Below are 13042 nucleotides of genomic sequence, written 5' to 3'. Positions count from 1 at the left end.
CAGCAGTAATTGTATTTGCCCCTCTTTTTAAATACCATTATTCATCTTTCTATTATTAATTTTCCCCATTTTTTCCCCCAGGTAAAACAAAAAAAAAACCACCTAGGAAAGGAAACAACTTTTTTTTGTTTTTATTTCTTATCATTTGAACATAAAGACACTACTGTTGAAAAATATAGTTTTGGTTTACTATATAATGTGGAAGAAGAGCACAAGGGACACCCTCACCCCCCTCCCTCCCCCAAAACCCAGATGAAAGGGGGTAGAAGAAAAAACAAAAAACAAAAAAAAAAACACCCTTGCCCAGCTTCTTGTGCCCACAGTAACAGACTGCTACAGACAGGGAGATCATTTAGTTTTTTGCCCATTAGGAAAGAAATCTCCACAGGGGGGTGTACCCCAATGGAAGGAATCTGTTCTTGGCATATGCAGCTCTGGGGTTGTGGAGGTCTAGGTTGGCATGGGGGGGAGGTGGGAAGGTGGCGACTGGAAACGCAAGCTATCCACCGACGGGACGGGACGGGACGGGACGGGACAAGAAGGGTGCCTGGTGTTTCTTGATCCAGCCTCGAGAGAGCAGAGTGGCAGCCCGGGCTCAGAACCTCAAGTGGGATTTGTGTTTCACCATGTACCTGTGCAGCGGGGAAAAATGGGAGGAGTCAATGCACAGAAACGGTAATGCGGGCGGCATTAACGAAAACCCTCTGCGGTGAGACGGACAGCAGCTCAGCTCGGGGATGAGAAAGCCCTCGCCGGCTGCCCTTTTACTTTAAGAATATCGAGAGCGCAAAGATTTCTCGGCACAGCCGAGGTGGCGGGCATACTGATTTTGTGCTCCGACACTGCAGTTCAGCTGCCGCAGAGCAGCTCAGCCTGGCTACATCTCAGTATGCCTTTCTCCTTACATTGATAAAACAGAGCGGGAAATGGCTGCCCTGGAATTAAACACACATGCACATCCACACAAAGACACACACACATAAGCTAATCGCTGCGCAAGCGTATGCATGCGCACGCACGTATGTATACAAATACGCATACACGCACGTAAAAATGCACGCAAACTCAAGGCTCAGACATACGAGGACGCACGCACGCATGCATGCACTCATGCGCGTGCACGCACAGCGCGCGCACGAGACCCATAAAAACACGGCCGTCTTATCGGAATCTCCGTCTTATCTCGTCTGCACACTCGTTCGCCCGCTAATCCCGGCAGCCGTGACCGGGGGTCCGTTATCGGCCGCGGCACTGACCGGTCGAGCGTCTCCCAGAAGCGCAGGAACACGGGCCGGTCCAGGTGGCGCTTGTGGTGGCTCAGCTCCAGAACCGTCACGTCCCACTTCTGCACGTTGGGGTCGGTCTTGGCCTCGTCGTACTTCAAGTGAAAAGCTCGGACTGTGGGGGAAGGGGGGGAGGTTTGAAAACCGAATATTACGCACTGTGTAGCACCCGTACATACTTTAAGTACCGTAAGTGTTTATTCTTGAAAAACAGAAGACAGACACTTTCAGTCTTTTGAAACAACAGCGGACGATTAGTTGACAGAATGAAGGATCTGAACAATACTCTGGAAACCAGTCCCGTCTCATGAATATCTTAGATTGACTTTCATTATGAAGAAAATTCTATTAGACGCTCCCTGACCCCGAAAACTAAATTAGAGCTGGATTGTATCCAGACTTTCAGACCGTTGAACTGTTATTGGAAATTACCACAGTATGAGGTTCCTCATTTTACTGAAAATAGCTGGCAAATTAAGATGTTTGTATGACCAGCAGGTCATAATTCAGTGCAGTTACATCGGCTATATTGTAGCACTTCCAATGGTGCTACTGCCTATAATTTATTAAAATGACTTGTTACAGTCAGCGTATGAAAGAATATTGCACAGTGTGGTAAATGGTCACTTCAGTGACAAGCGATTAGCTTTGGGTCAACCAATGATATGCTTGCAGATTTCTGAGCTTTCTAATGAGTCTTTCCAGGCAACAGGTTGCTTCACATTCACATGTTAACATTAGCTAGTGGCTTCCATTTTAACCTGCCCAGGGACATCGGATGAAAATGAGCTCAGTAGCCAAATCGTGTATTTACATGAATGTGAAAATGGAAATCTTTATTAGCATGCATTTTCCCTGTTAAATACACTTCATAAATAAAGTTACTGTGCTTGAAATAAAACATAAAAATATGCTTCCAGTTTGTATATGGTGAATGTAGTGACATGGAAGCAAGTAGACATTTGCAGTTTGCTTCTCCGGCAATGATGTAGGTACTTCCGTGGCATGTAGCTAGCTATCCATCACTACTATTTATGTACATATTTATTTTTTTGAAGCAGGTTCAAATCCAAAATCAAATGCTTAATTTAAGATGAATCTTTATATAATTCTTAATCTGATATTGTCAAAAAAAAATTCAAGATTTGATGACACAAGATATACCCTGAAAATCATTCAAACAAGTACTTATTTTCAGAGAAAGGAACCCATTTATTGGCAAGCCACACTATGCCCCAGAACACTACTAAGTTTCCCCAGAAGCTATCAGCAGTGCTTTTTCAGTGACAAATGCTTTTGGGGAATAATTAGGATCTTGGATTTCTATATCAATTATTCAAAATGAAAATGTCAAAATTAAAGTTAATTTTTGAAATCGATTACATTGATTTGTTAGGATTAATAGCGGCAGCCCTTGCACTTGTTAAAGTGTGAGGTGGCAGCACAACACGATTCAAAACAAACCAGAGAGATTGGATCCCATTCCTGCCCACTGACTGCATTTGTTCATCTCCATGAACCCACATTATAACATTGCATCACTTTACTATTACTATATTACAACTATTATTTAATATTACACACACATTAATGCACACACACTTCAAAGGCCATTGCAAATTCAGTGCACACTGACAGCTTTGACAGCATGCTTGTCTGTAACGGTAACATTCTTGGACTAATGAAGGACTTCTCACATTTCATATTTCTGTTTTGTGGAAGGAATACACATTAGATTACATTTGTGTTTACTCTTGGTTTATACTCCCATCACCAGCAGGTGATACAATTTCGGAGAACTCACTATGTGTAAATCAAGTCAAAATGGGCAACACTGATTAATATCAAGCAATGGGGAAAAGGGAAAAAGAAATGTGCTTTGAGTGTATAATGAGTTTTATAAGCTTTTCAACAAGCTGTCATTATGCAGGTGTACCCAAGCTGAATAATTATGAAAATGACAAAGCTTCTCATTTCTGATATAGTTCACGTTAAACTAAAATCTCAATTTCTGTAATACTATAAAACTCATTTCCATGTCCAAACTGAAAAGCACCACCCTGAAATGGTCAGCACGATTATAGTAATCACAAAATTAAACATCTAAGTGAAAAGGCAACTTCTACATTTTTGCTGTGACACACAAACATACAGTTGGATCAAGCAAATTAGGAAAGATGGACTCACTTTTTGCAAAAATATCGACAGGCGATCCGTCGGGCAAAAGCCACGGCCAGCCCTTGAACTGCCAGGCAGGACCCTGCACGAACACAGCCACCACGCGGTCCCTGAGGAGAGGATTCAACGATTCACTCAACACGACAGATGGGCGAGGACAAATCAATTCATCTGATCGAGTTATGGAGACCTGTCTGCTCAACAACACCAGGGTGCCTTCAGGCTAAGCTATGATTGGGTTTAGTTCAGGAGATAATAGCCACAGATGACATTAACCCGCGAGCAAGCGCACGCGCACCCAGACTATCCGTCTACAGGAAAATGAAAAATAATGGCCGACTGTGAGGCTCACAGTGTGAATGACCTATACGTGATTATATGCACACAACACAGAATGCAAGGTTCGGAAGGAAATGCTTTATTTTTTAGAGCGAAAGCGGAGAAATGATGGCACTATCTACCCCCGTGACCTCTGACCCCAAATCAGCACTTCAACACTTCTCAAAAACCACTGGCATGTTCTGAAAAACCTTAATGAGTCATGTGGTTCTCTTTTTTAAAAATATTTAACGAGCTGAAGAGACACCTTATTTCTTCCTGTACCCAAGAGTACACACACCACTTCCATCACCTCCAGCAGAGGGGATGAAAATGCCAAGCATGTCTCACAGTACTACGATCTAAGACATTGTGCAAAATAGAATTAATCAAATTTAGTTGCATTTTCCATTTTGTGGTACCTTTTAAAGAAATTCTGCGTTAAGGCTTGGCAGAATGGGTGAGAGGCTGGCAAGGAGAACCTCTTCGATTGGCTGTAACAAATCATCTAGGGAAAAAACTGCAGTGCTAGTTCACTAGCTAACTCACCAAACAAATAGCAAGGATAGTCAGATAACTTCCTCGGTAATCTGGTCAGCCAACTAGTTAGCTAGCCCAGGCTGCTTGGACAGGTCTGTCATACAGTACATTTCTCCATTTATAAAACCAGAATAAATAAGTCTGCCCTCTGCATTTTTGTACCGGTAACTAGATAGTCCCAAGCCAAAAATAAAGGGATATGTTGAGTTGGGGAGGCTCAAGTGTGACGTGCGAGTTTGTGTGCCTAGCCACGAGAACGAAATTCTCAGTGAGCCACATTAAACCCTAAGGATATATTTGCATCTCGTTAACATGGTCTTCACGTCCGAGATGTTGATCAGGGCTTTCCAGATTCCTCGGTGTCTGGAGCGAAATCTGTCTCCTTTGCTACACTCCCGTTGTCACGGTTCTTTAATTATTGATGCATTCTTTCAGCACCGTGGAGCAAGCTCTCCCGTATTATCAGTACGAAGACGTGACACGTGCTTTTACTTTCGTCTCCATATCCTTGACCCGCGATGACCCCCTGCTTTCCGAAAGCCTCAATTCCCCCCCCGAAACGAACGCGTACGCACGTCAGGCATTCCCACGACGCGCGATCGGTACACACATTTTCTCCGTATTCGTTTTGCGCAGCACAGCGGCTGGTAAGTAGCGCGAGAGATCGGCGGAAGGCCGCTCGGACGTTGGCGGGTCTTACCAGTCCTGCGGCGCCAGCTTGAGGGGCTGGTCGATGACCCGGTAAGGCACGGTGACGCTCAGCGTGGCACCGCCAGGCTGGATCTGGTCCTTCCGTCTCTGGAGCAGGACCTCGTTGTCCCGCTGGATCCCCTGCTTCTTCTTCTCCTCTGACGTCACAAACCTTAAGGAGCGGGGAGGGGAAGGTGAGTGATGTGTCTCCCTTCACCCTAGTAATATATTTTGTGGATATTTTTAGAAAATAAAAAAACAAAACAAAAAAAAAACCCCATCCATCGACTTGGAAAGACTCTCTTGCTTGACAACCAACAACGAGATGGATGAGATGATGAATACTCTACTGAATAAAACTGCTTTGGCAACTGAAATTATGCACTGAAATGTTCTTTATAGAGAGACTTGTGCAAGACCTTAAAGCCAAACATCCATTTATACAGCGGGACGGGTACAGCAACAATAGAGTATCTTGGCTCAGAGGTACAATGGCGGCAGCCAACCGCTATGTTATACTGCCAGCTCTCGGAACCCGAGTCGAACGTGCCACCCGGTAGCCCCCGTCCAGGTGATCATTTCTCCGCGGTGTGACGGCTGTCAGGGCACAATTAGGCTCTTACGCTCCGGCCGGGGGAACTCTTTATCAAGGCTTCGATCTGCCATCCCGCGAAAAGCGCTTCTGTTCACAACAATCGACTCCCGGTCCTTCTTAAGCGACAGCTAACAATGGCTCTAATTGTGGCATTTCAATGCTCGGACCTATTTGGCATAATGGCGGAGGGCGGCCCGCTTCGATCTCTGAAGGACTGAAGTGGCCTTTTTTTTTTGCTTTTTGAGACGTATTGGAAAAGCAGCCTTTTAAAGGTCTCCAATCCTGCAGCTCCTGCTGCCAAAGCAAACTGTGATGGAAAAATGCCTCTGAAAGCACCTCTTTTAGGTCATTTGTCAAAGACAACAATTAAAAACAGAAAGAAAGAAGAAAAAACTCCTCTAATTATACAACCATTGCTTGCCAGAGATTTCAAAAACTATTAAAAAAATAATAATAATAAAATAAACAAATAAATAAATAAAACACTATATGATTTTCAAAGCTTATTACTGATGGGAAATGCTAACAGTCCGCCTCATTAACACCCTGGTCAGCATATCATCAACAACAAAGAAATGTTCCCCAAAACACCACTGCTAATTTTCAAAGCTGAATCGTATTCCCTTATTTCCCTTTCTAGAATGTTCTAAAATACATTATTTTTTCATCTTCCGCAATCTCATGCTGCAATCTCCCATGCTGTCCGAGTGTGCTCGGCCTGTACTGCATGGCTTCAGAGCGGCCTGAACTGCATGGCTTCAGAGCGGCCTGTACTGCATGGCTTCAGAGCGGTCCGAACTGCATGGCTTCAGAGCGGCCTGTACTGCATGGCTTCAGAGTGGCCTGTACTGCATGGCTTCAGAGCGGTCTGTACTGCATGGCTTCAGAGCGGCCTGAACTGCATGGCTTCAGAGCGGTCTGAACTGCATGGCTTCAGAGCGGCCTGTACTGCATGGCTTCAGAGCGGCCTGTACTGCATGGCTTCAGAGCGGTCTGTACTGCATGGCTTCAGAGCGGTCCGAACTGCATGGCTTCAGAGCGGCCTGTACTGCATGGCTTCAGAGCGGCCTGTACTGCATGGCTTCAGAGCGGCCTGTACTGCATGGCTTCAGAGCGGTCTGAACTGGTTGTGCGCAGCGGTTTGCTTTCTGTGGGGTTTCCTGAACCTAGGACCTTTCCAGCTGTGTCAGGCACTCTCGGCCCCTCAAGCCCCAGTTACATTCAGCAGTGTGGAAGCCCTTCTAATACGTGCCGAAATGCAGAAACAGAGACAGCTTTGGGCACATCGGAAACATGCAGAGGTGTGCCTTTGTGTTGTGTGTGTGTGTGTGTGTGTGTGAGAGAGTGTGTGTGCATTAACTTTCAAAGGGAACTGGATAGGGGAGGATGCAAACGTGTTATCTGTTCCAGATTAACGTTTAATTCAGTCTGAATCGTACATCTCAGGCACACATCCTATACTCTCACGTACATATGCTGGGACACAGAGACTCTGAATGACCCTGTTTAATTAAAGATGTTTGTGTTTCTGAAGCCCGAGTGCTCCAGCTCTCATCATTTAGGGTTAATCTCTATGAAGTAAACCGGATAGAGACCCTTCTTTAAGCGCCTTGGACCGTCCTGGCATCTGGCTTCTCATTTCTCTTTCCTGGCCTTAATGGGCCACAGATGTGCCGCTGTGGGGTCATCACGGCATTCAAGAACCGCAGGTCCTAATCTGTAATGGAACACCGCCGCTCTAGTGCTGAATGCGGTCAAATCCCCACGACAAAGTCCAGCTCTCTCCTACTTTACGTAGACTGTGAAATATTAAACGGGAGGCACCGTTATAGGCTCTTTATGATCATTAGTTATGCAAATGGATAATAAAACATTTGGTTTTCCTGACCATTAACCAAATCGTTATATTTGACTTGCCTCGCAGCAGATAGAAAATATTCTCAGTGTCTGGGGAATAACAATGTCCACTAAGTTACCGTTAAGCAGTGATGCAAAGCCTCCCCTGCACCTCTCCCTGCCAATATAATAGAAAAAAATATGTTTACAGGGTAGCAGTGCTGAATACGATACTGAATGGATAAGGCCACTAAAAATTTTATACTGCGTTCCTCCCAAAACAGTGTGTGCTGTTCTCTCCTGGTGAGAATTGATTGTTGCCCATGAGCTACCTCTCCAGCTCCCTGCCTTGTGCCAATGGCATGCCTTCTAAAGAAAAGCAGGCGGTAAATACAGCCGTAGCTACTGATACCAACACTGTGCGCACGAGCATGTGTGTAAAATACGTCTTTATAAAATAACTACCAAACGAACACACGATATAATGCACCCACCACTTCTTTTTCAAATATGTATGTAAATAAACATACATACACATTTTTTCAAATGGCTAAAATCAAATCATAATTGCATGGCAGCGTGATAAGGTCACAGACAGCCTGTTTGAGGAACTGTAGCATGCAATTAAATCAATTTCAATCAACTGCATGTACACTGTATAGTGAAATGAACACAGCAAGTGTAGCGTTTCATTTCACTGGTGCTGAACATCAATGGGCAACCAGGTTGGGGTCAATCACAACCGATTCCAATTCAATGAATGAATTGGAAATGAAATTTGAATCGATACTACCTTTTATTCATTCATATTTTCAAGTAATGCTTTCCTGAGTATTTTTCATACATTTAACAAAATTGAAACCATACGACATACCAATATCCAAGTATTTGCAAAATAAGAAAAAAAGAAAAGAAAAAAAAATAGAAAAATCTAATTCCAAAAATATTAAATAAGTCTTTGTAATAATATTTTGACATAATTTTTATTATTATTTATTTATTTTTTTAAAGTGATAGATTTGACAGAAATTAGCCACTGGAATTTCAGTTAACTGAATTCAAATTCTATATCCCGCACACAAATGCGAACTCAAATTCAAGAAGTGCACTGTAATTTATCAAGAATTCTACACAGTAACTTATTGAAAGTGTGATCACACAACCCACCTCGAGCCCTCCCACGCCCGAACCAGCGGGTCAGGGGAACCACTGAAGCGTACGGTGCGCACTCTGACAACACCCCCTCTATGTGCTGCGAAAACCTTCTGCATCTTCACCGTGTTCACTTACGAAGCATAAAGGCTGAGGATAATATTTTCCACTTAGCACGCCTGCCATCGAGAGAAGCACAAATGGTTGAAGTGATACAGCGCGGGGAGCGCGGCGTCTGCCAACGTGTTGACACAATGGCGGCGAGCCGGCGGGGAGCTGTGATCGGTTCTCGAGCAGCTAAAAATGAAAAACGTAAAAATTCTTCAGACGAGACCAGATACCGCAAAGCCTTTTTTTCCAGTAGCTGAAAGAGACAGACAGACAGTTTAAGCTCTGTACGCTTGACAGTATCAAATCTCCCTGCTCTCCATTCATTTTTTTTTTTTTTAGTCTCAAATGGTACAACTTCCCACAAGTTGTGGCGACCCTGCAAATGTGTTCCCAAAATGCAACAACACCTCTAAATTGCTAAATTTTCCCCTGAAGAAGCGGAAGAGCGCGCGCGGGAGAGAAAGCCGCCCCCAAATCCGCGGCGAGGCCGTCCCCCGGGGGGAGGGCGCGTCCGTCAGGGCAGTCAATCACCCGGCGTCGGTCTGCGGCGCGGCGCGAATCGGCGGAGGATCCCGGGGCCTGTCACCGCCAGACGCGTCAAAGTGACAGCGGCGGATTGCCTCGCGAGCTGCTCCCCGCCTCCCGTCGCCACGGGAGCCCTCGGCGGCGGCGCCTCCGGAATGTAATCACGGTGCGGCGGCGCGGCGGAGGGTGGGGGCGGCGTCGGCGTTCGCGGCCCCTCCTCAAACAAACGGGAGCGCTACGCTCGGAATGCCTCTGCGCGTTAAAGTCGGGGTGCGCGCGAGCCGTCACGACTGCTATCCTAAGGAATCAAAACCTAGAGGACAGCACAGCGACCGGGGGAAAAAAAGGCTGGTATTCTTTCACTATTTGAAAGCATACCACAACTTCAAATGATGTCTAGCAACAGTGAAGGACGCTGACCAGCCTCAGCTCAAACGCTCATTACAGAACCATTCCCCAAAGTGAGAGATGACATGGTTGTCAGCTTACGCTCCTTTCTAGAATTCAGGGATAGACAGCGATTGCGGCTGTGAAAGCTTGGAGCTTATTCAACGGGACATTGTTCCTGTAAGAACTGGTTGGTACGCAGAGCTCGTCTTGAGGAACGAACACTCCTGGAGGGCCTTGGTATAAATTAGGCCCAGACAGTATGATCGGCATCACAAGATTTCTAGGTTATATTCAAACAAGGGCACCAACTGAAATGGTCCTTGTGTTTGATGCTGCATCGCCACTGAATAAATTCCTGAAATTTTTCAGCAGAAAACCAGCATTAACATACTAGGCACTTAAGAACTTGGGGCCTTTAAACACACCACCTCTGGACACTGCAAGGGCAAGTACTCTAGAAGTATTCAGGCATTTACTTGCTTTTAAGATTTTAGCCTACAGCACTGAAGAAGACAGATACTTTAAAACTCCTTAAGGACATAAAATATTAAGCTTTTTCTCATTTTCCTCATGCCACAGTATGCACGCTCCAGCCCTCACTGAATTTCAAACCCTGGTCACCTTGACCATACCTAGCCAACAAAGTAAAATGTGCTCCTCCTTTACTTTCCATGGAAACTAACTTAAGGAGCCAACATACTCAAAACAAAACAGAACTTTTTGAACAAAAAGACGTTTTTTGAACAGAGGTGAACAAAAAGAAGCAGTGGTTTGCGTTCGCAGCTTGTGTGCAAGCTCCTAGAACAAACTGTTCACAAACAGACCTCCCCCTATCTGAAATGTGTCCATCCAAGTACCACATGGTTGGCTGTGTCAGGGGTGAACATTTTCAAATTCATTTTCTGGTTCATCCGATCACTGTACTGTCCCTTGACAGTTTTGTTGTGGTCAAGACTGGAATACGTTTGAGATTAATACTATAGTCATCGTTATAATCGACCACACATACATTTTAAAGACAACGAAATGTGCTGAAATTCCTGACACAAAATTTGGTGGAGAAGTTCGGTGTCAAAGAAAAATCTGAGCAATTTCACACGCCTCCCAGTGACATGGAATGACATACAACGAAGTGTACAGAGTTCGTATCGAATATACTGAGAGTGGTGTTCGGTGACATGTTCGCCAGTGGTTCTTTTTCAAAAAGTTTGTGTCGTTTTGAGTATACCGCCTACTTTAGCAATCATTCCAGAGTATTTCCCTGCGGGAGCCAAATGGCTGAAGCTGAATAATCGCAGGCTCGCACAGCACTGGGAGGCCTCCAGGGAGAAACTAGGTTGCTTCCTGGTGTAGGGAGTGGTCTTCACTCTACCTCAAGAAAAACGTTCCAGTGCAGCAGCAGGGAGGTTGTTGCTGCTCTCCTTCAGAGCAAACCAAGCTTGTGACTCCATATGGTAATTTAAGATCCTATGACACTAACTTAACAAAGAGCTAGGGGTTCCACGGTGTCCTGGCAACACTCGTAACCTACTGTACCTCTTCTACCTCCTAAGCAGTTCAATTGCCCCCAGTTCATGGCCTAAATTCTACTTTCCTGCACCATCTTTGCAGATGTGTGGAAGAGTTCTGGTCCTAAAATGGCTGCCATGCATATTTCAGACTATTCCACATTCTGAAAGCACAATTCTGACTCATAAATGCACTTATTTGAGTGGAGGAAATGCAAAAACTACCGATACAATAAAATGTTTGCATCTTCAAATGTAATTTACATACTGGTGGTAGGCAAGGCAAGTTCTTCCCCCTTCACTATATACAGTAAGAGCATGGAATCATGAAAAAAGCTCTATATAAATGTAGTCCATTACTTTTTTGTTGTTATAAAGTATATATTGTCACATTATAATGACAAACATAAATGCATCATTTAATTATCGCTGGCAACATTACTTCACTGAAAAATATTGTATTGCATTGCTTACAGGCCCCAATTTCCAACAGGGTCTCTGGAGAAAACAGAGGTGCGCTTCACTGGAAAAGTTTTATATTACAGAGCTAATATCTTTGTCAGGGGAAGCCAACAGAAGGTCGAGAGCTTGCCCTGCAGTCTTACTTGCTTTTTTATTTATTTCTTCACTGACACAGTCTTTGTGGAATCCTTTTGTGGTATTCTCAAAGCACAAGTTTCTTTTCCCCCAGCATATGACGGGCCTCTCCAGCCTCTCATCCCGATGGCAGGCTCATTCTGTCAGGTGTCGCTAATGCTGACCTGGACAAAGCGAGATGCGCATTTCCAACTCACCTGTCAAACATCAACGCCGAACAAGAGGACTTTGTTTGAACGTGACTGGCTGAGGTCAAAGCAAGCAGCAACAGACCATTCCGCAACTGACAGCATCAGCGACTCCGCAGGTCCCGGGAGGTATGACTCGGTAAGGTATAGGGGCGGTCAAAGGAGATCCCACATGGTTTCCCATCAATGGAGCAAATGAAAAATACCGTGCTGCAGAAAGACTTTTTTCTCCTCTAATTTATTAATGCCGCGTACTCTGTGCGCCAACTTCAAAGAATATTCCCTTTCAAGCCCCCGCTAATTATAAAAGCTCACTGTCAGCTCACAGGAAGGGCAAGGGCTGCTCTTCTGAGGCCCTCTGATGGGAGAAACGGCTTTTTTTGCATGTCAATTAGATACAAATTAGGCCTCCCGTTACCATACAAACGTGTCACGCTTCTGCACAGTGCAGATGCTCCAATAAAGGTAGCCGAAAAGGCATCATTGTGCCATATCGGACCCTGAAAATCAGCGAGCAGAAAAAGTCCCAAATCGCAGTGAAGACCAACGACCCTAAAATGAAACTAAATCGGTAATGATGACTATATGCCCTGTCCAATTTTTGCAAAGTGTAGAGTATGTGTGTGTGTTTGTGTGTGCTTGCGTATGTACAAAATGCGGCAGGGCATAGTCATTCCATTACCTGTTCACTTAAACAGCAAAACGGATGGAGTTGAGTATGGTTAAAAATAAATCTCTCGTTGCATTCAAATGCGTTCAAAAATTAGATGCCTGTTCTCTTGGAAACAATCACATATTCAGCAACGTACCACTTTTCTCTCAGTGGTTTGATTGCCGTGGATGGATTTTCTTTAAAACAGAGTAAAATAAATAAATAAATAAATCTCATTATTTTTTGCATCTTCCGAGTATTTCTTTCTTCCTTTTCCTCCCAGTCATCCATCTTAGAATTGCTCTTTGCACTTTCAAATTAAGAGGCTTATAACTCCTGGGAAGACTGAAGACATGTGTTCTGCAGTCATTTTGCCCACGTGCATCTGCAACGTTACAGAACACCTTCTATAGGTCATCTGAATTTTGCAGGCAATTAACATTTGGGAGAAAAGGACACTTCAGGGATATGGTGTCATT

The 13042-nt window shown here is 44.5% G+C and overlaps 1 protein-coding gene across 1 annotated transcript in view; it reads right to left on the bottom strand.

Annotated features, from left to right (window-relative positions):
* Positions 1-444: 444 nt before the first annotated feature.
* cdc73 (cell division cycle 73, Paf1/RNA polymerase II complex component, homolog (S. cerevisiae)) overlaps positions 445-13042 on the bottom strand; it is a 64889-nt gene continuing 52291 nt past the window's right edge. The window contains exons 14-17 of the mRNA XM_064338521.1: positions 5020-5181; positions 3471-3571; positions 1257-1398; positions 445-632 (exon numbers count right to left, since the gene is read on the bottom strand). Of these exons, the coding sequence (XP_064194591.1) occupies positions 596-632; positions 1257-1398; positions 3471-3571; positions 5020-5181 (442 nt within the window). The 3' untranslated portion in view covers positions 445-595. The remainder of the gene's footprint in view (positions 633-1256; positions 1399-3470; positions 3572-5019; positions 5182-13042) is intronic.

Source organism: Anguilla rostrata, chromosome 6 (assembly GCF_018555375.3).
Source record: "Anguilla rostrata isolate EN2019 chromosome 6, ASM1855537v3, whole genome shotgun sequence".
In the NCBI taxonomy this organism is placed as follows: domain Eukaryota; kingdom Metazoa; phylum Chordata; class Actinopteri; order Anguilliformes; family Anguillidae; genus Anguilla; species Anguilla rostrata.
This window is presented reverse-complemented; position numbering and strand designations above follow the sequence as displayed.